This window comes from Crocodylus siamensis, chromosome 1, assembly GCF_052110815.1.
Source record: "Crocodylus siamensis isolate JL-2025a chromosome 1, ASM5211081v1, whole genome shotgun sequence".
NCBI lineage: Eukaryota > Metazoa > Chordata > Crocodylia > Crocodylidae > Crocodylus > Crocodylus siamensis.
Window position 1 is genome coordinate 239,464,257 of NC_143395.1, and position 24,652 is coordinate 239,488,908.

The 24,652-nt window shown below is 40.3% G+C and overlaps 1 protein-coding gene across 2 annotated transcripts in view; it reads left to right on the forward strand.

Annotated features, from left to right (window-relative positions):
* Nucleotides 1-24,652, forward strand: part of GBE1 (1,4-alpha-glucan branching enzyme 1) — a 313,525-nt gene that overhangs the window by 144,883 nt on the left and 143,990 nt on the right. For both annotated transcript variants that reach the window (XM_090059712.1, XM_090059722.1), the window contains exons 4-5: nt 18,713-18,838; nt 19,526-19,661. In XM_090059712.1, coding sequence (XP_089915838.1) covers nt 18,713-18,838; nt 19,526-19,661 — 262 coding nt within the window. The remainder of the gene's footprint in view (nt 1-18,712; nt 18,839-19,525; nt 19,662-24,652) is intronic.

The window sequence follows — 24,652 nt, forward strand, 5'->3', positions numbered from 1 at the left end:
TTAAAGCGGTGTTGATAGTATCTTCAATTATTTGTAGGCAGTGAAGCATTTGTAATCTATAATATTTTTTTTCATTGATGCACAAATTTAATCCTTGTCATAATAGTAATAGCATAATTGTGCTGAGTTCTAATACTGGTAGGCACACATTCTATGAGGTAATTTATATTTATTAAGGACTTCAATCACAAATTAGGTGGATTAGCAGAACCTTCAAACTTCAAGTGCTTATAGACTGTCCAGTAAAATAGATGGCCTCATATTTTAATGAAACATGTAATGCAGCAACAACTGTTAGGTGTTACCAGCTGGTTAATCCTTTTTTTTGTAGAATATTCTTCGGACCTGCAGTCTCTTGGGAGATTGAGGAGTAGTTACCATGTTCCAGTCCTACTCGACTGTGTGTTTTCTTTCTGGTACGTGCTAAAATACCACATTTGTAGGATCCCAGTGTTGCAAAATCTTACCATTTTGTTTGCAAATTTTTTTTGCCCCAAGATATGCTGCTGCGATTCAATAAGACATATATCTTTCTTATCTTGCTACTTACTCCATTGTTGTCAGTTCAAAGTTTAAAGACTTCCAGACCTCTGTACAAGTAGCTTGGTAGGTTGTATGTCATCAAGTCCTTGAAGTACTTTCTTGAGTAGCACTTCCTTTTCCCATGCTCTAATAATCTATATAGAACCTCTTGGACATTCATGCATCATGTATTCAAGCCACATGTCTGGCCCACTGTAGCTTGGCCTTCATTATTAATGGCTCAGTGGAAATGCAGTCAGCACCCTGCAGTAGTTCTTCATCAGTCAGCCTTCCTTCATTGATCAGGAGGTAAATAAAAACCTGGTATAACTCATATTTTTTAATGCTTAAGGCTGCCAATATGTGGTACAGCTGGACCAGGTTTTTATTAATTTGGTCTACCACTGCTGGTCTCTCCATGTTAACTACTCTCATGTTCAGAGCCTAACTTAATTTTACAACTTTAATCATACCCTGATGTACAAATTCCTGATCTATTTTGTCAGCAACTTTTCAGATTGATCTCAGATTCTGTTTTTAGCCAGCTTTTAAGAAGCTGGCTAAAATTCATGGCTGTTTGCCAATCTCTGTAGACTGACAGCTGACACTTCTCTTGGTACAGAACATTTGGTTCAGTGGCCTACCAGTCTGCTCTCACCTCTTTTTGACAGTAGTGCTAAAGCAAAATCACAAGTCAGACCCCAAGTATTCTGTAGTCAGAAATTTAAAATATTTTAAAAAGAGTACATACTGTATTTGGATTCATCATCTGATTTTGATAGTGGACAATGGAATACAAAACTCTGCGCTACAGGGATTATATCCTACTTGCAAGTGTATAACAAGTCAGTTCCAGTATTTACACCAGGAGCTTCAGCTGAAGGAGTTGAATGAGACTTGTGTTCCCTTGCTCAAGCATCATGGGACAGACTCGATGCTAAAGGGGTTTATATTCTGAGGCAAAGTATAGTAGTGAGGTGATTTAAATTAGAGCTGGTTTTAAGAATAAATAAACACGGTCTCATTCATGTAACCTGGGAACAACTTTTATTCCCTGCTGATTTGCACAGGATTGAGACTGGTAATTTGCAGATGAAAAGCTCTGCAGTTTATTAGCAATGCCCTCAGGCATGCAGTCCCCCTTAAGCATTAATGTCACACCTTTTGAGAACATAGCTTGCTTTCTGGAAAGCTAAGGTGATGAAATGAAATTCTGACCTTTTTTAGAACTTAGAGGCAGGGTTTTTTCACAAGTAAAATCTCTAATATGTGGTCTGTATTGAATACACTGTTGCGGCCTATTCTTAATGGAACAGCTCTCATTATCCACTTAAAAAATCAAATAACACCTTCAAATTCATTTCTAAGTACAATTTTGCAATATAAAATCACATGCATGCTCATGAATGTTCATACTAACTGGTGGGTGTGTGTATGCTCCTGTGCATGCACATGTGTGGGGAGAGGGGGATATAGAATTTTGCTCATACTATAAAGTCTGTGTAGTTTGAGTCAACAGTCTTGATCTACTGCACCTTTTTTACTATGTAGCTGGGGGCATTTTGGGAGTTCCCACACCCACTTTGCATGTGTACACTCCCAAAACACAGGTTCCACCATTTCATTTTTCCCTGCATCTCTCTCTTGGGCAGTTTAATAAGCTTGTGGAGCACTTGTTTCACCAGCAAGATATTTTTACAGCCATCCATGCTAGGTCAGCATGTTTCCCTTTTAGTTGTTTACCTGCCACCACTCCCCACATCTTGTTCACTTGTCTTTCTGTGAAGTTTCCTACTGGCATTATACTGTCTCTTTCCCTTACCACTTTCATCAATTTCTTATGATCCTTCAGGACTTTCAGCCCTACTTTCCCTATCTTATATCTTTGCATGAAACCTTCCATTCTTGTATAATGAATCAGTGTTTGCCACACCCATGGATTCTTTGAAGAGGTTTGGTATACACCCCGTTTCCTAAAAAATGCAGCTGTGTGAAATCAAATGATAAGTGCTGCTTTCCTTGCTCCCTCCTTTACTGCCTTGCACACCATGCTTGCATATTGCACATAGATGAACAATCCCAAGTCCAGCAGTCTGCATCCTCCCATCTCTCTTTGTACCGTAGAGCTTTAGCCAGCCTTTTTTTTGGCATTCCAGAAGACGCACACATTTCCCTCTGTACTTTTCCTATCCGCTGCCATGTCCGTGGGAATAATTCATAGATTGTTAGTGGCTGGGAGGGACCTCACAAGATTATTGGGCCCAGCCCCTCTGCACTAGGCAGGGAAGACGATTAAGAATACAATTCTCATATATAGAATAACTGACTTTAACCACCACCACTTTTCTGGCAAAGGACAGTGTCTTTCTGGACTGTAACCAAACTATTTTTTGAATCCTTGCCCTCACCTTTTCCTATGTTGTATTATGTTTTCCCTTAACATGCCTCAGGATCCCTAGTTCTCTGATTTCTCTCTGTTTTTATTTGAAGGTCCAGCTTCTCAAAGTCCCTCTAGTTCCCCACTTCTGTTATGGTGCTTTTCAGTTTATTTAGTTTAGTCTCCATAAATTCTCCATATTCTGATTTGATGTATGTTTTTAGCACCCTTTCTGATGAAAGTCTATCTGTTACTGCTACATTTATATCATCCATGTATAATATGCATGTAACTTCTCCTGCTATCTTTACTTTGCTTATGACCTTGTTTTTTCTTATTCTTTGTGCTAACAGTTACAAACTGCACACAAATAGTAGTGGTGATGGGGCACCCTTGTCTCACCCCTGTATAGATTTTAAAAGCCATGCTTAGATTCCCATAAATTTGGACTTTCTGCTTCTCTGTACAATAACCTTACCCACCATGAATTTCTCTGGGAACTCCTTTTTCACTAGCATTCGGAATGTGTAATCATGATCCACTCTGTCGTATGCTTTTTTTAAATCTAGGTTTGCTATAATTGTGTGTGTGTGTTCCTCTCTTGGATGTGGGACAGTGCATCTCTGATGACTGATCACTTCAGAGATCCTTCTGTCTGGTACTGTGCATACTTAATCTTCATGTATTTAACTTCTTAAACCAGTATTCTGAGAAGAAGTTTTGTTTTCTTAATCCTTAAAGTCTGTGTCCTGGCCATTAATTTATAGTCCATATTAAGAAATGTAATTGGCCTCCAATTTTGCATGAGTTCCTTCTCCCCTTTCTTTATGAGTATGATCATAACACCTTTTGTAAAATTTTTCCTTGCCTTTCCTGCTTCCGCTGTTTCCTCAAACTTCCACTATGTCCCTCCCTACCCATGGCCAAAATTTTTCATAAAATTCCATAGGCAGGCAGTCTGTTCCTTATGATAATTTCATTTCAATCTAAGGTGATGATAAATGAAATTCTGACCTTTTTTAGAACTTAGAGGCAAGGTTTTTTAATCTCTGGGCATACAAGCAAAATCCCTAATATGTGGTCTGTATTGAATACACTGTTGCAGCCTATTCTTAATGGAACAGCTGTTTCCTCCTCCCACATTCCTTGATAAGTTTCTTCCAAAAATTTTCATAACCTTCACTCTTCCAGTATGTAAACTCCTAAGACTTTCTGTTTTGGAAGACAGGCTGGTGAGATGTTCTGCCTACACCTTCAATATCTCAGTATCTCAAACAGTTCCTTTTCTGTGAACTTATATCTATTCATCATCAATCTTGTCTGCATTCCATCACCAGTTGATATTGCTTTTATCTGCAGTCTCTGATCCTCCCTGACATCTCTCAGTGTATCTTCTGTTTCTTCCTGCCATGATGGGGAGGGTAGAAGTTGAGGGGCAAGGGGGCTGCCTGACGCCCCCAGATTTATTTTGCTGATGTAGCAATGGGAGGGGGACAATTCAAGGTAAACCTCAATAATTAGATTCTGTACCTGGAAAATTTAAAGGAATTTATAAATATTCTATATATGGAATCTAATTACTGGGGAGTAGTCTTGTATGCAGGGTCCACATATTTGAGTAAATAGAGTTCTGATTGTATATAGATAAATAGAAATAAATATAAGTTTCTTGTGTGGTGAAAAGGGCAGGGCAGAATATCAGACAGGGGCAAAATGCTGCCTTGGTAGACTGTCCAACTTTATATTAGGATTTACTATAAGCACATATTTTGAGATCACTGATGTTATTCCGATATCACAATAGTGGATTGTCTTTCTTATTCTCTCCCTAGTCAACCCTCCCTTTCAAAAGAACTTTAGGGCCTCTAGACAAATATGGCTACGACTTGGATACCCGAGGGCTAAGTACAGACATTTGGGGGCATTTGTGGAGGTTAAATTGATTCAAAGTGGCTGCCTGATATCAGGTAAGTCAGGATGGGGGGACTAATGGGGAGATTGGAGGCCTGGAGGATGGGTGAGGCATGACCCGTGAGGGGGAGAGGCAGGTAAGACTTATGGGTGGGATGGGATGCCTCCCCAGCAAGCCTACATCTCCATCCTTCCCCCCGCTTCCCCCTCACTGGGGCTTACTTGCTTGGCTCTGGCAGTGGTGAACACTAATAAAAGTGGCTGAACCTGGAGCAGGTTCTGCGATAGGGGTTGAAACTGCTGGTTGTGGGGAGAGAAGCAAGGGGCCAGAGGGGTAAAAAATAGATTAGTGCGAGGGAAGGGGGATCTGAAAAGAGCAGCCCCAGGGCTGTAGCCAGTGACTGGGTTTTCCCAGCCCCAGGGCTGCCCTGAGGAAGTGGACAGAAGTTCCGTGCACCAGTTTGCCTTAAATCAAGTGAGTCTGATACTACATCAGTCCAAGTTTACCTTAAACTTGGTTCTGCAATTTTTAGACAGTTTCTATGCATATAACTTCTGTATAGTCACAGGTGTAGATAGATTGCTGGTCACTGAGACTGGGATCTGTAAGTGTAAGGTCAGGACCAGCGCAAGCTAAGTTTAAGTTTAAATCAGGTGGCCCTATTAAACCCTCTCAAATGTTAGCTTAGAAGTCTCTAAGGCTAGAAATATGTTTTAGGGATATTTAGAAATGGATACATCTAGAAATATATTTTAAATATATTGCATTTTATACAGTAATATTCATTGGAACTATTTTTGTCATCAGTGGATTACTAGAGATTTTTAGAAGATCATTAGTGGTTTTCTGCATAGCACTCTGTCAGCAGTCTTCCAGCAGTCTTTTTGATCTCTTGCATCTCTGAATAGAAGGGTCAGTTGAGATTTATTTTTGAACTCGCAGACCAAAGGTAAAAATTGAATGCATTTTTTTTAATGTAACGCTAAGCATCTGGGAATGAAAAATGTTTTGTAAATTTTTCTGTTTACTCATAATTTATGGACTGTAAGCCGGACAAACTACTCTTCCTCCTCCCCCACCCTCTGCTGTGATTTGTTTTATAATTTTTTTTTGTATGATGTTGAACTGTTTTTATCCATCATAGATGGCTGAGTTGAAATGGTATGAAGATGAATGTTGTGTGCATGTAGTTTTTGATTGAATTAAAAAAAAATCTGGTATAAGACATGTTGTATATATTATAAATACATTAATTCTTTGTAATCACATTTGTTTTGATTACCTATAAGGTATTATGCGTACTTAGTATAATTGTAGATTAGACCTATGATTTAATTATTAAATAATTTTCTAGGAAACTGAAATCATTGTCTTTTAAAAGCATATTTTTTATTGAAGTTTGTGCAATAAACATGCACGAGTAGATTATATTGGTAACACCCACAACCTACTAGGCACTTCATTGATCTTTTCTTAACCTAATTGCGATCTAATTGGCAAACTGTGGGCGACAGGTAGTCTGTGAGGTGCCTAATTTGTGGTCCCTGGGTTCCCACCTAGCCACCACTCAGGACCCATCGCTTTGGCTGCAGAAGCAGCCAGGGGCTCTGGTTTCCTTTTCATGCCCCCATTGCAGCACAAGGCGACAGAGCTGAAGGTGAAGTCAGCATGAAGTGCAGTGTGTTGGGGGTGAGTGCATTCAGTGTTGCAGCCTACGTCTAAGTTAAGATAGCCAAAAAGGCTGAGGCTGAATCAATTCAGTCTTTGCAGGTTAGTCTAAGCTGCATAGATTGAACCAATAAGCAAGTGAACAGATATTCATTTTTTATTCTGGAAATGTAGTCACATGCCTGTAGTGGCCCAGGCCAAGCTGGGGGGAGAGGGAGGGGGGGCACTAGAGCATGCCTCCCTGCTCAGTTGGAGCTGACAGCTTGGGCCAAGGCTAGCCTGGCCACCCTGCAAGGGGGTTTTGTGGGGGAGGTGCAAAGCATTCTGGAGGCTGTGGGACTGAGTTAACTTGAGTCTGAAGGGGATCTGGGACAGAAGTTCCATAATCCAATTGAACTTAAATCAGTTAAATCTGGCACTATAGCCATCCAGGTTTGTTATACCAGTTTCAGCCATTTTGAAAGTGATTTATGTGCATGGTATCCAGGTTGTAGCCCTATTTGTCTGGAGGAAAAGGCAATCGGGACCCATAGTAGAGAGGATATCTTTTATTAGGCCAAGATTTTTGCAAAAAAGTTCTTTAATTGCAAGCTTTCAGGCACAAACACCTTTCATCAGGCATTGGAGAAAAGATCATAAAAGTTCTTGTGCCCAAAAGCTTGCAATTAAAGAAATTTTTTTGCAAAAATCTTGTTGGTCTAATAAAAGATATCCTCTCTACTATGGGTCCTGATTGCATTCATGTGCATTGAACTTCAGTTATGTTACAGATTTGAACTCATTTCTGATCATTTGTACCAGTTCGTGTAATTTCTGTCCCTAGTTTAGGAAGTCTGTGCCTTGTGCTGGTGTGGCATCCAATCACTGTGAATTTGACAGCTATTCCTTCACACTTTAAAGCATTTTGTGGGTTATTATTTGTATTGAAAAAGTTTAAAATGTATATGTAGCTAAAGAACTGAATAGGTGTTGCAATATTTTGTTTTGTACCATAGGACACATTTCATTTTTAGGTTTTTTTTTTTTTCTGGAATATTTAATTTGTCATGTTTGAAAATTAGTCATTTGTGTCCTGCCCTCATTTTCTTTTTATAAGCTCACATGTTTTAGGCATGCACTTGTCATTGAGTAACGTATGGTATGGGGAAGCTGAGAATGAGGGTAGGAATGAGCTGAGTTTTTATGGATTAGTTTCAGAAATGAAAAAGGTGAGTGGAATGAACATTCAATATGGTTTAGAGTGAAGATTTCTACTTAAACCTGGATGCATTTCTGGGAGTGCATATATAGAGACAGATGTCTTTTTGAACTATTTATTTCAATAATTAATTAAAAGCTAGGAACATGTGCCTGTTTAAATAGGGGCTTATATTTTTGCTTTTAAAAATATTTTTGTTACCGAATATGCATTATTTTAATTTCCTACATCTTAAAATAGGATTTAATATAGCCTCCGTTTAAAAGTAACCTAGCATAAAAGCATGCCAATAGCTGTATTAATGGTGGATGAGAATCTTAGTTTATGAAGGTCTTTGGATACTACCCACTTCAAACTCAAAATTCATTCACCTGTTTCAGAGTTCATAGATGTGGAAGGGAATTAATAGTATGTTAGTGGCTCTAGCCAGAGATCTGGACAACACCTATGAGAAATTAACTCCTGAATCTAGCCTTCTATTATGCTGGATTGGGCAAAATCTGCCCTGAGTCTACAACTCTGGGTTCTTGTGGATTGATTTTACCAAAATATACTGTAGAGGGAGGTACTGTAATATACTTTCCTTAAGGGATAAGCTTTCCTTTGTACAGGGTTCCTGAGTAAATGAATGGGTGGATGAGTTGAATCCACTTCTACTCATCTTGAAGAACATTGGATTCTTATACCGAATTTTTTTTTGGAAGGAAGAATAAATGAAAAAAGATCTTTCTTTGCAACACTCTGCCAGGGGAAGAGGATGGGTAGTAAAAGAGAAAGTGTCCACAAGTAGCAGCTAGGAAGCCCTTTAGAACAGAATGGGAACATATAGTTAATGTTTTTTCCCCAGGTGTATTACTTTGCACTTGTCAACAATGAAGTCCATCTACCATTTCTAGCCCTCTCTCTGAGTTTGAAATCTTTCTGTAGCTTAGGACTTGACTTCCTGGAATCATTTAGTACTGTCTGTGGACTTGGAGATTTTACCGTGCACCCCCACATGCTGCATGTGAGCATTAGTTTTTCACCTGGCAGAGGCCTGGAAGTATTGTTTCTTTCTTCAATTTGAATGTGCATTCCAACTTCCAGCAGCTTAAATTTTGGGGGGAAAGGTGGGTGTTGTATGCAAGAAAATATGGTAGGAAGGTGTGACAACAAAATCTTGTATTGATGCTGCCAATGCAGAAAGGATGAGGGAGAGACTAGCATGTGCAGAACAGCTCCTGAATGGAAAATTCCACAGCATGCCCAGCATGTGCCCTCTGGGCGACCTCAGGAGCTGTCAATCAGCAATGACCTACTTTCCCCACAGGCGCATGCTCAGACTGTGTCAGCTTCTGACTGAGAGCATGCTCAGTCAGAACCTGACATGAGGTAATCAGGCTAGAAGTTTCTTTGCGGAGAGCGTTCTGATTGGCCACCAAATTCTCATAAAAGTTTAGCGAGCCCCTCCCTCGGGGGGGAGAACCGCGTAGCTGGAGACAGAGGCTGATCTCTTTCAGGGACTGTCCTCCAGTTAGGCTCTTGGGCCTATCGGTCTCCTCCCTCATCTGGTGTTCTGCATTATTCACTTGGTTACTGTATTGATCTGCTGGCTTACCTACCTTTGCTTTGACCTTCGACCACGATTCCGGATCACCCCTTTGGACTCTGGCTATGACCTCAGCTCGACTTACCTGGCTTCAGACCTTGGCAATCGCCCCAGCTACCCGACCATTCCGTGGACCGGTGAACCTCAACGAGTTACAGTTGTGTTTCGTTATTTGTTCCTCCGCTAATAAACTGTTGACCATCCCTGGGACTTATCCGACAGGGAGCCGCACCTATTTCTGGGCTTCGGCACCGGGAGTAGAAAGCAAGGGCTTGTCGGTGAATCCCGTGGGACAACAGGTCCCTCTGTTGTGCATTGACATTGCTACTGTAACTGAAGAAGCTCTGTACCTGCGCTCTTCCAAGCGTAAGTCAATAAACCCATTTTGTTAAAAGAACCCCCAGCTTCCGTGTCTCTCAGAACTCCACCGCCGCTAATCCCACCTGTTCTGTGTCCAATTGCCACCACCCGGCCGCACCACCGTGACCAAGACCGTGAGCTCCGGACCCTTGACAGAAGGAAGCATTGTATTCTATTCCAAGTCTATTTTATGGATACTTCCAAAATTCAATTCTATGTGGAATTAATTTGATCTTGAGGTGACTTTTGTGGTTAACAGTTATCAGCTGCTTCTGAGAAAGGTCTGCTGTTTTCCAGTTTGAAATTTCCAGTTTGAAAATTTGTGTTTGTGACTAATTTAATTTTATAGATTGAACTTGTTTAAAAAAAGAAAAGAAAAAGCTATGTTCCAGTGGAACAGACGGCAGACATTTCCTCACTTGAAGTGTTACAATCATCCCTATTCATTGTGTTCTCCAGTACACCACATCTCTTGTCAAGAACATGCTTCAACTCTAATTCACTCTCTGTCTTATATGGGGCTCTCTATCACTGCAACATCTTATTTATTTAAGCAATTTTATAATTTTGGTTTGAATCCAAAAAGGATTTTTCCATTAGCTGCAGCACTGTAATGTGTATATGCTTGAAATTAGAGGACCTACATATACCTTTCCTGGATAGTCCTAAAATTTAAGTTAGCTGGGTCCTGTATCTTGTGTTGAGAATGTATAAGAACTATATAGCTATGCTCTTCGGAGAATAAAAATTGTATGTATTCTACATTCAACTGTCATTCATATCTTAGGGAATAAGTCTCCTATTCAAAAGCATAGGAACATTAACCACAGTGTTTAAGTCAGTAGGAACAACTTGTAGTTTTATACTAAACTGTCAAGAAAACAGTGTATGTATTAGGGTGCCTGTGCACAAGTGCAGCAGCTGCTCTGATGCAGTGTATTTATAGCATGATGGAGCAGTTTCAATTAATAGTCAGCTGGAGCATGGTAATTACCACATTCCAGCAGCCTCCTGCATCTCTTGTATCAGCATCCCTACACTTCAAAATGGCAGTGGGGGTGCTTGAACTAAAGCTTGTTGAATGACACAGGTCACAGGGTAGACACAGCAGTGACATTTGAAAGTCTAAATTTCTCATCCTTCATTGCCAGAAGAGGCTTTGGCTCAGAGAGCTGTAAACATCTAAATACGAGATTTGCTTCCTCTAGTGAGAATGAGGCAACTAAAAAATACCACTGTTGCCTTGGCGTTTCTTGAGGATGGTATCCTTTTTGTTAAATGTTGAACTCTTAATTAAGCAAAGGAGGGCATTATTTCTGTGAAAATTCAGCCCAGGGAAAGGATTTTCAAGGTGGCGGGCAACTCCTAGTAGAATGCTTACTGGCAGCCCAGCACTACCCCACTGCTAGAGCATTCTGATTAGAACGTGGAGTCAATTGAGTCTGCTCTGACATGTTTTAATTAGAATCCATTGGAACACATGTATAGGCATCCAAAATTGTAACTTACATACATACGCATACGCAGAGCTTAGCTGTTACACTAGGGGTGGGCAATTATTTTGGGTGGAGGACTGCTTACCGAGTTTTGGTGAACTGTCAAGGGCTGTATAGGTAGTCCTGCCCCTTGACAGTTGCCCTGCATCTGGTCACCATATTGGGCTGGAAATCCTGCTCCAAACTCCTTATCTTTGTCACCAGAAGTCCTTCCCCTTGCCCCAGAAGTACTCCTTTTGGGAGGGAGGGTGCTTCCATCTTGAAACCAGAAAAAAAAAACCCAAATCATATTTAAAAAAAAAATCTATTATAATTTATTTTAAACTTATTTTAAAATATTTTGTACTGATTTGTATGTTTAAAAGCGTATCTAAAGCTGATTGTGTAATAGCTTAAAATACAGTCCTACTATATATTGTGTGTGGGCAGTTAAGTGGTGTGGTATGGTGGGTGGGTGTGGAGGGGTGTGGCATGTGGGAGGGTGTGTGGCTGTGGTGGATGGGGTGGGAGAGAGAAAGATGGGGCCAGGCTGCTGGCTCCATCATGTGCAGCGGTCGCAGACTGCATGCAAGCCTCATGTGATGCAGCCAGGCAATCACTACAACCAGGCTCTATAGTACTGCTGTTACATCATGGGGTTCCCAGCTGCTGGGCAGTTTGTAGCTGTTTCCCTCCCTCCCTCTGCCCAACCTTTTCTTATTTTCCACTCAGATGGAGGGTGTGTGGGGAACAGTTTCAGGGTCATGAGGTGAGAAGCTTCAGAGGCTTTCAGTTGGTGGGGGTATGGCACTGGGGGCAGGGTGGAGACAGGCAGGCCTTGCTGCTCAGCCACTGGGTCCTTCCACTGGTTCCCTCTGGGTCTTACTGCCACTGGCTTGCTGTCATCTTTGACAGGCAGCCAGGGGCAGATAAAAAATAATTTCCTAAAATTTTTAGGGGCCCCACGGCTGGATAGAATGGCCTGGTGGGCCGGATCCAGTCTGCGGGCCCTATTTTGCCTGCCCCTGTGTTACGTGCTCTCAGGCCCTGTGCTTTCAGTGAGAACTATGGGTTCCCTATTTCTCTGGGAGATTTTCTCCTCTCCAGGGTACTCCTCCTTTCATCGAGGTAATGGGTGATACTTTACTATATGAGTGTTGACCAACGAGCACCGATCCTAGTCTGTGGCTGAATCCCAAAGTGATTGCTGGGGAGCCTTGTTCCACCCAGGATACACACATGACTCCAAGCATTCCCCAGACACTAAACAATCACAAAACACCCTTAATCTCTCACTGTCTTAAACTCACTAGACTCGCACCTCACACACAAGAACTCTCGCACACTAACACACCAGTCTCACAGAAGCAGATGCACCCACCACACACACACAAACCCCAAAGCAAAAACTCACGCCTCTTTTATATCCTCAAATCACACCATGTTCTCAGTCCTGTCATATCTCTAGGACACATGTCACTCAATTGCTCATCCAATTGGTGCATCTGTCAATCAGCACATTGACACAAATTTATCAATCTTCACACTTCAGACCAATCAACGTTCACTTTGCCTCAAGAGGTAGTGATCACCTTTTTGGTGCCAAAATTCTTGTTAGGATGTTTTCATTGTGCATGCTTAATATATGCAACTAGGTCAGTACTTGCTCAGAGGTGGAAAGTTCACTGGTTCTCGATCCTTCAGTACCGTGATCTACTGCACATGTGCAGGACTCAAACTTCTTACCATTACATAACTTAGGATAGGCCAGGGCATGTAGCACCATGTTCTCTGCATTTTTTTTTTAATGTAAAGAATGGGTTGTACTAATAAATGCCAAGGAGATGCAGAAATTAAATGCAATGGGTAGTATTGGACAGGTTTTTTTGGTTTTTTGGTTTTTGTTTTTTTTTACAAGAGCTGTTACGTTTGGCACAGAATCATTATTAGACCATTTTACAGGATGCCCTGTAAAAGCACTGCTCCTTCTGTTATGTTAGTGCTGCCACATTACGTTTTTTATTAAGACTAATGCTAAAGGTGTGTTTATCCCAAAGGATCACTTGGAGCATTATACACACCTACCTACTGGGAATTGATTTAATCACTACTAAATGGTACTGTCAATGAGATGGAATGCAGCAGATGTTTAGAGAATACTACACAGCTATTCAGGAAATTTTCAAAAAAGAACTATGTCCAGCTAAAATTAATAAAGGACCTGAGAGACTTGCCAGGGCCTCTCTTTCCCTGGATCTTTTCCTGAATCTCAGAGGAAGTTGTTTTCTGTGTACTAGGGTAACCAAATTAAGAGTTTTCTTTCAGTTACTAACATAAATTCAGTGCCAGCAGTGTTAGTAGCATCTATAGCCCATATGTAGATTGGTTGCTGTGGTGTTAAAAATGCCATTAACCAACAATGGATATATGCTGCCCCAGTCAAAATGGTAGTATTAAGAATCAACATTGCTGTTGATTTAACTGTGTTCAGTGGATACTCCATAACTGCTTAAATATTTAGGTTTTCATTGTTGATGATAATGGTACAGGAGATGCATCAAAAGTTGAAATTATTTAGAAAGGGTCTCTAGTTTAGAGAGGATCCTAGCAAAGAAAATTGTTTTAGTGAGTGAAGCCAGAACTACACTTTCTCATTAGTTGTTAATGTAATTGCTCCCCCCCTCCCTTTGTCTCCTTTTTAGGAGCTTTTTCTGGCATTTGCAAAGTTAACTAAGTTGTGTCTTGTACTCTTGGATAAATTTGCCCTTTTCTCTAGAGCATAGAGGTCCTTTGTATCTTTGCATAATCATATTGGAAGTTAAATTGTCCTAGAATAAAAGCGTAGCCCAAAAATAAATTAAATTTATTAATCTGTTCTGTTTTTAGCTTCATAAAAGTGCATAAAACACAAACGTTGAAGAATGGTGCATTAGCACAACTGGTCTGATTTTATACATTATTAATATAATAGATTGCAAGAAACAAATCCATGCCTCTACAAATAAACAGCAGTTATTTAGCTGATGAAGTTAGAAGTTATTTAGCTGTGAATCAAAAGATATGCAACTCTTAGCTAACCTAAACTTGATCCAGTAAATTTTTTTCAAATAAATGTTGAGTTGAGACTGTAATGAAATAACCTCTGGAAAAGAGATCTCTCTCTCTTTCTCTCTTTCTAGATAGATATCTATATATAGATGTACACCTAGATATAGATATAGATATATATAGAGAGAGAAATAAAATCCTATTAGCCAAATGCATGGTTCTAGTCACTGTTTGTACAGCTGGAATTGGGAGTGAGGGGACAGTGAATTTTGAAGTTTGCGTAGTACTGATATGGGGGGAAAAACAGTAATGATTTCAAATGTGTAAAATATGCTGTCATGTTTTATCTGTGTACTTGTATGAATGTGACAAAATGTGGAACTATAGCTAATACCATGTGCATGAAGAAGCTCGATTCATTTGAAGCATGTCTCTAATCTTTCTTTGAATGTTTTACATTATTTAATGTTGATTAGATTAGATATCATACTAGATGAGTTAGAGTATAATGTTGGTCAAGCACATGTATTTCACTTCAAAGCTGATTTTTTTTTTTAATGTTTACGTTCTGTTTTTTAGAGCATACGTTCTGTTTTTTAGAGTACTTGTGAAGATGTTTGAAAACTATGTGATAACTACAAAATAAGTAGCATCCTCAGAATACACTGAGTTTGCAGCTTTAACTATCTGGCACTTCTGTACACAGTTTTAATCCTGAAAAGCCAGTATTTTCTGCCCTTGACTAACTTAATTTGAGTAGTATTTCATAGTAATACGTATTATTTCATTAGTTTTCTGTGCTCTATGCTATTTTTTTGTCTTGCATAATAGGCTGAGAAGAATGTGTGTGCCTTTTGATAGGTAAAGTTAAGGGATTACTACTTGCACTTAAAGTTGGGGTGCCAGTTTTCCAAAGAATTTCAGTAAATGGCCTTCAAGTCTGTGAAGTACTTGTTGTCTGCATTCTTTCCTAGCATAAACCCCATATGAACACTTAAGCGCCTACATGTGTGTGTGGAGGCTGCTCTGATGCACTGGAATTCTAGCGCGTTGGAGGAGACTCAATTTAATTGAGTCTGCTGGAGTGTAGCGATTACTGCACTCCGGCACCCTCCTGTGTCTCATGTATCAGTGTCCCCATATGTAAAAATGGCAGTGGGGCACTTGAGCTAAAGCTCGTCAACCAAGCTTTAGTTCAAGCGCCCCCACTGCCTTTTTTAAACATGGGGACTCTGATACAGGAGATGCAGCAGTGCTTTAATTAGAGCGGCTCTAATTAAAGTGCTGCCCCCCTCCCCCCACAGAGCACCTGTAAAAGTGCTCTTAGATTTTATTTGACAGTGTCCCTTATGCCAAATACATCTATAGTTAAAGACAGATGTTCATTTTTTAAAATAAATTAACTAATTCATTAATTCCTCTTCCATGAAGTTGAAAATAATCTTGTTTAACAATCTGTAATGGAGATATACCCTGAGAAGGCAGGGTAGGGGGACATCTTAGGTAGCTTGCAGACATTAACCTCCCCTTGACCCAAGCTCCTTAAAAAACAAAAACCATGCTTTACTGGAAGAAACAGCACATTAATTTGACCCAGTTCTGCAGCATTTGTATAGATCTGGCACTTCAGCAGGGCTTGTTTGTGTGTTTGTCTAATAGCAAATTCAATCAGCTATTAGATAAAAGTGCCAAAAAAGCCTCACTAAAGTGCCTAATCTATAGGGTCCAACTAATGCACTGCTTCTTCTGGGCATGCACTGGGCTTAATGCAGGAACCCCCTGAATTTGAAATAGAGCACCATTTTGGGTTGTTGTTGTTGTTTGTTTGTTTGTTTGTTTTTTTAATGTCTGCAAGCCTTACAGACTAAACATTAACATAAGAAGTGCTATGATGGGTCAAACCAATGGTCAATCTAGCTTAGCATCCTGTCTGTGACAATGGCACAAGTGGATGCTAGAGGGAGAGTAGATAGATCTAGAGCAGTGGTTTTCAACCTTTTTTTCATTTGTAGAAACCTAGAAAATTTTGAATGCAGATCCCTTTGGAAATTTCAAATGGAGGTGTCGACCCCTTTGAATTGTAAGTGTGGGTATTGACATACTTTTGATCATAGTAGTCTTTTGCGGATTCCTTAGACAATCTCTAGACCCCCAGAGGTCTGTGGACCACAGGTTGAAAACCATTGATCTAGATTGTTCTATGACCTATATATTATCCTCCATGGCATCTATCATTTTTGGTTTAGAAATGACAAAGGAAATATCTCCAACTGTTCTGTTTAATGACTAATTATAGGTGTATTATTATTAATTTGTCTCGTCATTTTTTAAACCTGACTCTGTTACCTTCCGTTGCAGTGATTTCCACTAGTGAACTATGCATTGTATAAAAATACTTTCTCTTGTTAGGTTTAAACCCATCTGCCAATACTTTTAATGGCTGCCTACCAGTTCTAATATTCTGCGACAATGAAACTTGTAAATTTTAGCTGCAAACCCATACAGACATTTTAATGTGATTTTCTTCCAGCAAGGTGGAATGAACAGATTTCCAATGTTACTGTAGGCTGCTGAGTATTTCATCTTCTGTTTTTTCCCCTAAGATATGGTTGGGGGGGTGGGGTTTCTAACATTCCACATGCATCGGTGTAAGGACACAACTGGGTTCCTAGTGCACAAGGGCAGTGGGGACTTCAGGTTGCTGCTATGATTGCAACTACAATTTATGCATGTGCTAGCAGCAGCCCCTTTTAACTGGGTTTCCTGCCCTCCCTCCTCCCTCACCTGCCTCCCCCCATCACTCCCCTCTGGCCCCTCCCCATAACACTATAAAAGTGCCTGATGCCAGTGCACTGCCAGCAGAACTGGAAGGTAACAACATTAGCACTAATAAGTTTTTTTTTTTTTGTTTTTTTTTGGTCTTTGTTTTTTACATTAAGCTTTGTTAAGGTGTGAATTTCATTGCCATATTCCTGGGACATATAAGTATTTTTTTCTTAGAATTCTAATAGGGCTAACAACATCTAGAGATAACATAGAATAAGGTCTATGCCTAAAAGGCATAAATGAATGGGTAATGGGAGATGCAATGGGCAGGCCTCAATTTTGGTGTACCTGGAAGATTGCTGTGACATCCCTGTCCTAACCAGATCAGCACAGTGCTTTTGATGGTACTTTATCCAGTCATGCAAATCCTCTGCAGCCACGTCTCTCCTTCGCTGCTAAGAGGCAGGTCTGTAAAGCAACTTGTTGCTTTTCTTTCTCCTTTTCAACCTGGTAATTTGCTGAGCTCCAGGGCTGCTTGGGCCCTCAGCAGCAGTGCAGACAGCACTAGTTATAGGTGTTCACTCTGAAAAAAGACTAAAACCAGACAATCAATCTTTGTTAAACTGGTATGACTTGATAACAAATATATTTGCTCCTGTTTTGAAGAACCTTTTTTTACATTTGGTCTTGAAAGATGAAGTATGCATGCTCTGAGGCCTTGGGATAGAGGGTTCCTGTTTCTCTGTCAAGTACTTGCAGTGCCTTTTGTTGGACCTGAGGTTCCTCTCATTTGGACTGCCGTGGGACTTAGCACAGATTTTTTTTTTGGTGTGGAAAATGGTAGGAAGCCACACTTGGCCCCCAAACCACACTGCTCTCAGTGAACTCCCATTTTGCTGGGGAGTGACTCTCCACCTTCAGTTCATGCTTTCCTACCAGTGGAGGAGATGGTGCTGTCTGAGGATCTTGCCAGCTGGAAGATCAACATGACTTAATCTGTTCTGGAGAAAAGGGTTGTGTAACATCAGACAAGGTTGCATGGGTGTGCCTTGATAGTTTCAAGTGCCATGCCTCTGGAAAATAGATGACTTATGCAATGGTAAGCTTATCTGCATCTGTGTTGAGGGTATCTTTCAACCTTGTTGAAATCGCTGCTCATCAGCCACCTTCTCCTGAAGGTCTCACAGGCACACTGATAAGTCTGTCTGCTGAAGCTGACTTCCCTTTCCTTTCCTGTCAGTCAAATTCCAGGAGTCCTTCTGGAGGGAAGCAGGAACCTGGAAAGATGCCGGGGAAGCTTTGTTTTCAGTTGTATGAGACCAAAATGAAAAATTATTCCTGTAACACTTTTCTTGTGAAATATCTTTCCTGCCTCCTATGCTGTTTCCATTTAGTATCTCTAACGGTGTCTAGACTATAAAATTTGCTAGGCTTGGCTCGATGTGTGTGTTGGCCCAAACCATTAATATAGCTGTGTCTCCACATAGCTGAGGCTAGTATATGCGGCTTCTCTGTTTTCTGACCTGGAAAATCATAAGCAGAGAAATAGGCAACATGTTTGAGGGAAGCACCACTAAACATTTTAAATTTGCAGTTTAGACCATGAGTTCAGCTCTCGCAGTCACACATCCATTGGCCCTTGTCTGAGCTGATTACCTGCACTTTTGTTTTTCTGTTAAATCATGTGTAATGATTTCTGGTGCAGTTTGCCTGACAAAAGTTGTATAACATTAAACTCATGTGTGTTTGTGTGTGTGTGTGTTTGATTTCTTTTAAGTCTCTTTATTTTGTTTTGCAGTTGGTGATCCGTAATAGAAGTGGAGAGATCCTTTACCGCATTTCACCTTGGGCAAAATATGTAATTCGTGAGGAGGGCAAAGTGAATTATGACTGGATGCACTGGGAACCACCATTACCATATCTTGTAAGCTTGTGTCCCTTTAAAAAAAAAAAAAAAAAAAGTTTCATATTGTATTCCTTTTGTTTGCTGTGAAATACAAGTTATCCAGCATACAGCTTGGGACCTAGTTATCTGCATGCTATTTACCTGGGTAACTGTTTTGCTTACGATAGAGAAGAAAAATTAAAAACCTTTCAGTAATCAGAGGATTCCCCTGCATTTTTAGAGTTTCATTCTGCAGGGTATTTAAAACTGCATGCTGTATTTAACTGGTGTTAAAAGGATTTTTTAAATCATTAGAGTGGGTAGATATGACTTTGAATACATACAAAAGCTGGAGTGCTGAAAGAGGAATTGACCTTTTTTTAAGTCACTTTTTTCAAACAAAGTCGGCACTTAGACAGCCAAGTGAACCACACAAATATTAATATGTCTCTAAGGGTGTCAAGTCAAGGGTACTCAGTTTCTCATGCAAGAGTGAGACGGGAAATATTCAATCTCAACATTGAAAGTACTTTTTCGCCTGTACAGTATTTAACAGCAAGATTCTGAAGGATATTGTATTGTTATAATTGTAGTGTTATTTGATTATTTTTTTTAAGTTTAATGTTAGCTCTTTTCTCCTAACTGTATATTTTTAAATTTTTTATAGCCAACAAAATACGCTTCTCAGCTGTTGTGCCCTAATGATGACCATTTTCTGTTTCATAGAGTAGACATCCTTCCCCTGAGAAACCGAAAAGCCTAAGAATCTACGAGTCTCATGTGGGAATTGCTTCCCCTGAAGGGAAAATAGCTTCTTATAAAAACTTTACTTACAATGTACTACCTAGAATAAAGGATCTCGGTAAGTAATAACAGAGATTTTTGCAGAGATAAATTTTTTATGAGTCTGTTCTTATTAGAAAAGATAAATGGGGGGGATGGGGAAGGAGGAGTGGGAGGAGAGAGAGAGAGAGAGACTTTTTTGTTTTTTTTTTTACTTTAAAAAATCTTTATTATACAGATATTAAACAAATGGTGAAAGTACAAAGAGATGTAGCCCTCCCAGGGGCCTAGCAAAAAATACTTGTTAGTAACAAAAAACCACCATGTTGCTTAAGGGTGAAAGACACCTCCCCCCATGTCTCTTATGATGTTACATAGGTAGTACCAGGTGTCCATCTCCCACCTTACAGAGCCTATGCCTAATGTGATACAAGCTGATTGATATTTTTGTGTAAGATGAAGTGTCCAAATTCAAGTGTGGCACGTGCCTAGTCCAGGAAGTAGAAGAGTTGGAAGGAGTCATCAGAGCTGGCCCCTGCAAGCTGGTTTCTGCAGCTTTCCGGAGTCACAATTTTGGCCTGGTCCAGCTGGAAATTGGCCAGGCAGATCACACTCCCTTTTGCTGCTCAGTACAAGATAGAGAAGATGTACACAGTCTCAGAGAAGTCCAAGTTCTGCATGCCAGAGAGGTGCTGAAGGCAGTAAAAAGTGGCTGCAGCCAGGGATCAGTCCAGGAAGGCATGGAAGAGAGTGTCTTTCACCACCTCCTCACAGAAAGTACAGATCACCCATATAGACAGGGTCCCATACAACCACTGGAGGTCACCAGTTCTCTTGGCAATGGGTAGGTGGTATAGGAAGCACCAGCCCAGCCAGGCTTGCTTTGGTGGAGTTACTGCTAAGTGCTGTCTCCAAGTTGCATCAGGGCAGGCAGTGAGGACATGAGCATGTTGCTCTTTGACTGTTTGTGTGTACAGTGCCTCCTCAGACAGGATCTCAAGGCACATCTCACCTCTGTTCTTGTTAAAGAGAGGGACTCTAGGGTCCTGGGCCTGACACACTGATTGTTGTCCTCAGCCAGGGAAATGGGCAGTAGTAGAGGGGGTTTATTTAGTGAGTTGCTATTGGGAAGGGCTTGTCCAGCATACAGAGGCAACCATCAGGGCTGCCCTATCTCAGGAATACTTTAAACATAGAATTGCTGCTCCATTTGTTGCAGCCATGCCTGATGAGCCCAGCCCTGCTATCAGCTGCAGCTCCAGCTGCAGACCCTCCAGTTAAGGAGACATCACGTGCCAATGACATGACTTTTTGGCTAAGTACCAACAGTCAAAAAGCATGAAGCTCAGTTGATTCAATCTTTGCAGGTTAGTTTAAGGTGCATAGATTAAACCAATAAGTAAGTGAACAGACATTCACTTTTGATTGTATGCCTGCTGTGGCTAAGACCAGAAGCTGGGGGAGGGGGTTGCTAGAGCCCACCTCCTAGCTCTGTTGGAGCAGATAGCTTGAATCTGGAGGGGATCTAGGACGGAAGTTCAATAATCAGTTTAACCTAAATGAGTTAAGTCTGATAATACATCCATCCAGGTTTATCCTAAGTTGGTTTTGACCATTTTGAAAGCAGTTTGTGTACTGAATTTCTGCTGTGTTGCAGTTTTGAACTGGTTTCCAATCATACAGGTTTATGTGTAATTTCTGTCCTTGGCCTTTGTGAACACTGAAAGTGAAGTCCAGCCCTTTGATTTAGTGTCAACAGGTCTACAAGTGTGCCTCCTCAGCTTGTATTACCTGGATCAAAACTGGCACATTTCTACTAGGTGTCTGGGCTGATATCCCCCCCCCCCAACCTACCTGGAAGCCTGTCTAGGTGCCACAAAGGCTTTGAAGCCCTGGATATTTTCTTAGACTCACCCGTCTATCTCTATTGGTTCTGGCCATCAACAACCTGGCAGCCAGTACTCGGCATCACAGGTGGACTATGCCATTGGCATACACTGTCACCTTAACTGGAAAGTCTGCGGCTGATGGCAGGGCCAGGCCTGTCAGGTGGTGGATGGAACATCAACTCAATGTGTAAAACATATGGTAGTCCAGAGGGCGGTTAGCCCTGTTGGATGTTTCTGCATGCTGGCAAGGGGCACGTAGCTCTCCATTCACTTTCAGGAGGCTAGAGATATCCTCATATAGGGACTGGATGGAATGTAGAGGAGTGAAAGGGGAGAGAGGAACAATTTAATGTGCTTTAAAAAGGTATTTTAAGTCAGTAAAAATTGTATTAATGAAACAGTTAAGTCCATAGTCATGTATGTGGATCAAAAATATTCCATTTGACATTTTTAAGTACAATGTTATTCCAAAGGCATAGATAAATATTGCAGGGCAATTTGTGTTTAGAGTGAAAGAAACTCTTTTATGCATGACAGTCATTGGGTGATAATCTATTTGCAATTATTAGTTCTACTAATGTACGTCTAGCTAAAAGGAAACAATTATTGTTTCTGTTGGTTCAGTTTACTGACTGAAATGTGTTAAATTGTATCATTTTAAAACTGTGTTTTCTAGTATTGCAAAGCAATTGTTAACATAAGCAATTTTATTTTAGAAAAGAGCTGTAATATATTATTATCAAGGCTAGGTATGTAGATGAAGCTGTTGCTGTGATTTCCTCAGAAAACTGGACAAGCTGTTAGTCTATGTGATTTCTGGGGCTTTTTTTATATAGCTATTTTTGTGTCCTGGGTGCTGTTCTATATCATGTAACATTCTCTTGCTAGCTCTTTTTGGTGAGCGATGATGAGACATGACTTTCTGTGATTAGAAAGGAAAACAACTTTTGCCATGATATCTGGTATTTCTGGCAAATCCTAGTTTATTCATAGAAGAAGGAGGATAAATCAGCACTTTAAAGACTAACTCGTATTCAGAAAGGCATGAATGAAAATCTACAGTATCAGATGCTGTGAATTAACTTGCAGAGAGCAGGGATACTAGATAGGAAGCAAGCCCAGGGTGGTGGTGTTGCCATTGCAATTTCACAGTGGTGTTCCAGAAATGAACAGGTAAGGTGCAGTATTCAGGAGTCAGTCTGGTGGAGAGGTGGAAGTTTTTAAAGTCCTGGTGGAATTTCTCTATGGACTACTTCCCATGTATCCACATGCTGAAGATGGAGGAAAGACCACATCCAGTGGAGGCGGATTTCAAAAGCCTTGGATAGGCCTTCTAGAGTCCAGGAGCTGGAGCACATGGACCAGCTCCCTAGCCAGGGGCACTAAAGCCATTTCTGGGTCATCCCTGCCCTTGGAGGGGAGGGAGCCAGTTCATTTGACAGCCTGTTCTGTCAATAGAATGATTGGTGGTGGGGAGGGGGAAGAAGGAATTGTTCCCCGCAGGACTCCCTCTAAACTTGCTTCCGGGCAGTGAGCCAGGGAACCTTGAAGGCAGAGAGGGAGAGCAGAAGACTGGGATATTAGCTGTCCTCAACACCTGCGAGAAGTGTACATCCATTCAAGTTAGTATGGGAAGCGGGAGACCGTCTTAGAAGGAATCAGTCTTGCTTGCAGAAGAGCTAGTTCTGATGCACAAGAAATCGCTTGAATAGCTTTAAACTTTTTTTGTGCTGAGGAAAAAGGCTTTTCTTCCAGGACAAACATAATACGGACCTCTCTATGGCTATGTTTTCATAGTCTGTCATAAAAATATTGCTTTGTTGGGGGATGTGTCTGCTGATGGCACTGCTGTCCATTTGTAGGCATAGGGAATCTTTGAGTCTGAATTGTGTGAGGATAAAGCAGGAGAGTGTGGTGGAAACAAGTAATTGAAAAGTAGATTACAAGCAGATATGAAGCCAGATGGTAGCTATATTACTTCCATCCACATATTATTTAAACCAGTCCTAAATGTTACTTAAAGGGTTCCTGTACATGAGCAACAAGGCTCCGCTGACATGATATGGTTGTAGCACGTTGGAGCAGAATCTAGTGTCCTGTGTATCGGCATCCGCATGCTTAATAATGGCTGTGGGGGCACTTTAACTAAAGCTCAAATGATACATGAGACGTTCTGGGCGCTTTAATTCGAGTGGCTCTCGCAGATGTATACATGCCCAAAGTAATTTAAAAAAATACTACATTCACCTGTTGCTGAAGTCCAGTTGGCAGGACATAAACAGTTTTGCATGTTGATGACCCTCAACTTCAAATATACTTGAAACATAGATTTATGGTTTTTAATATTGTGGTTTTCTGTTCATAATAAGCAAATCTTCTTTCCAGAATGTGTGTGTATGTTTATATAAATGCAAATAAAAAAGTATGGAATGGCAAACGGAAGTTTAAAAAAATATTATAAACTTTAAATCAAGCATACAAGGAATGAATGATTATGTTCCTACAAGTTTAATTATTTGTCGTCTAGCCTACTTAAGTTGTTGCTTTTTTTAAAAAAAATTGCTTCAGGGTTACTTATTTTTTGCACAGTTCTGAAATGTATTCAGTGCTAATTTATTCCTAATTCTAAATGAATATTTAAGAATGATAAAATATTAATGATTTGTAGAAGTATGTGCATCATAAATAGCAAGGTAAACAGCAAGCAAATAGAATGAGAATAATCCAATGCAGTTTGTACTGTTTATATACAAAAGTACTGTAAGTAACAATAAATGGATTGAACCTGAATTGTAAAATGGCTACAGACTTCAGACATTGCTGAGTTGATGCCAGTTATCTCTGTAACAGTAACTCTTACTTTTGACCCTCACAATCAAATAAAAGTGATGTAACAGCTAAATTAAACAATCAGGATAGAGTTATGCTGAAGAATAGGCTTAAACATGCTGAAGATTTTTTTACATTAAAAATAGAGAAACTTTATTCTCAACAGACTTCAGCAAACCTGAAGGTTATTCTTTGCTGATAGTCTTCATTTGCTGACATTAAAGTTAGCTTAGTAAAGATTTATGTAAAGTGCTGTGATTTAATCATCAAAATGTTATTTTTCATTTAGATTTTTTTCATTTAATATCACAGTAAAACATTTTGGGTAGGATGAGGAACAGCGTTTTTTCTT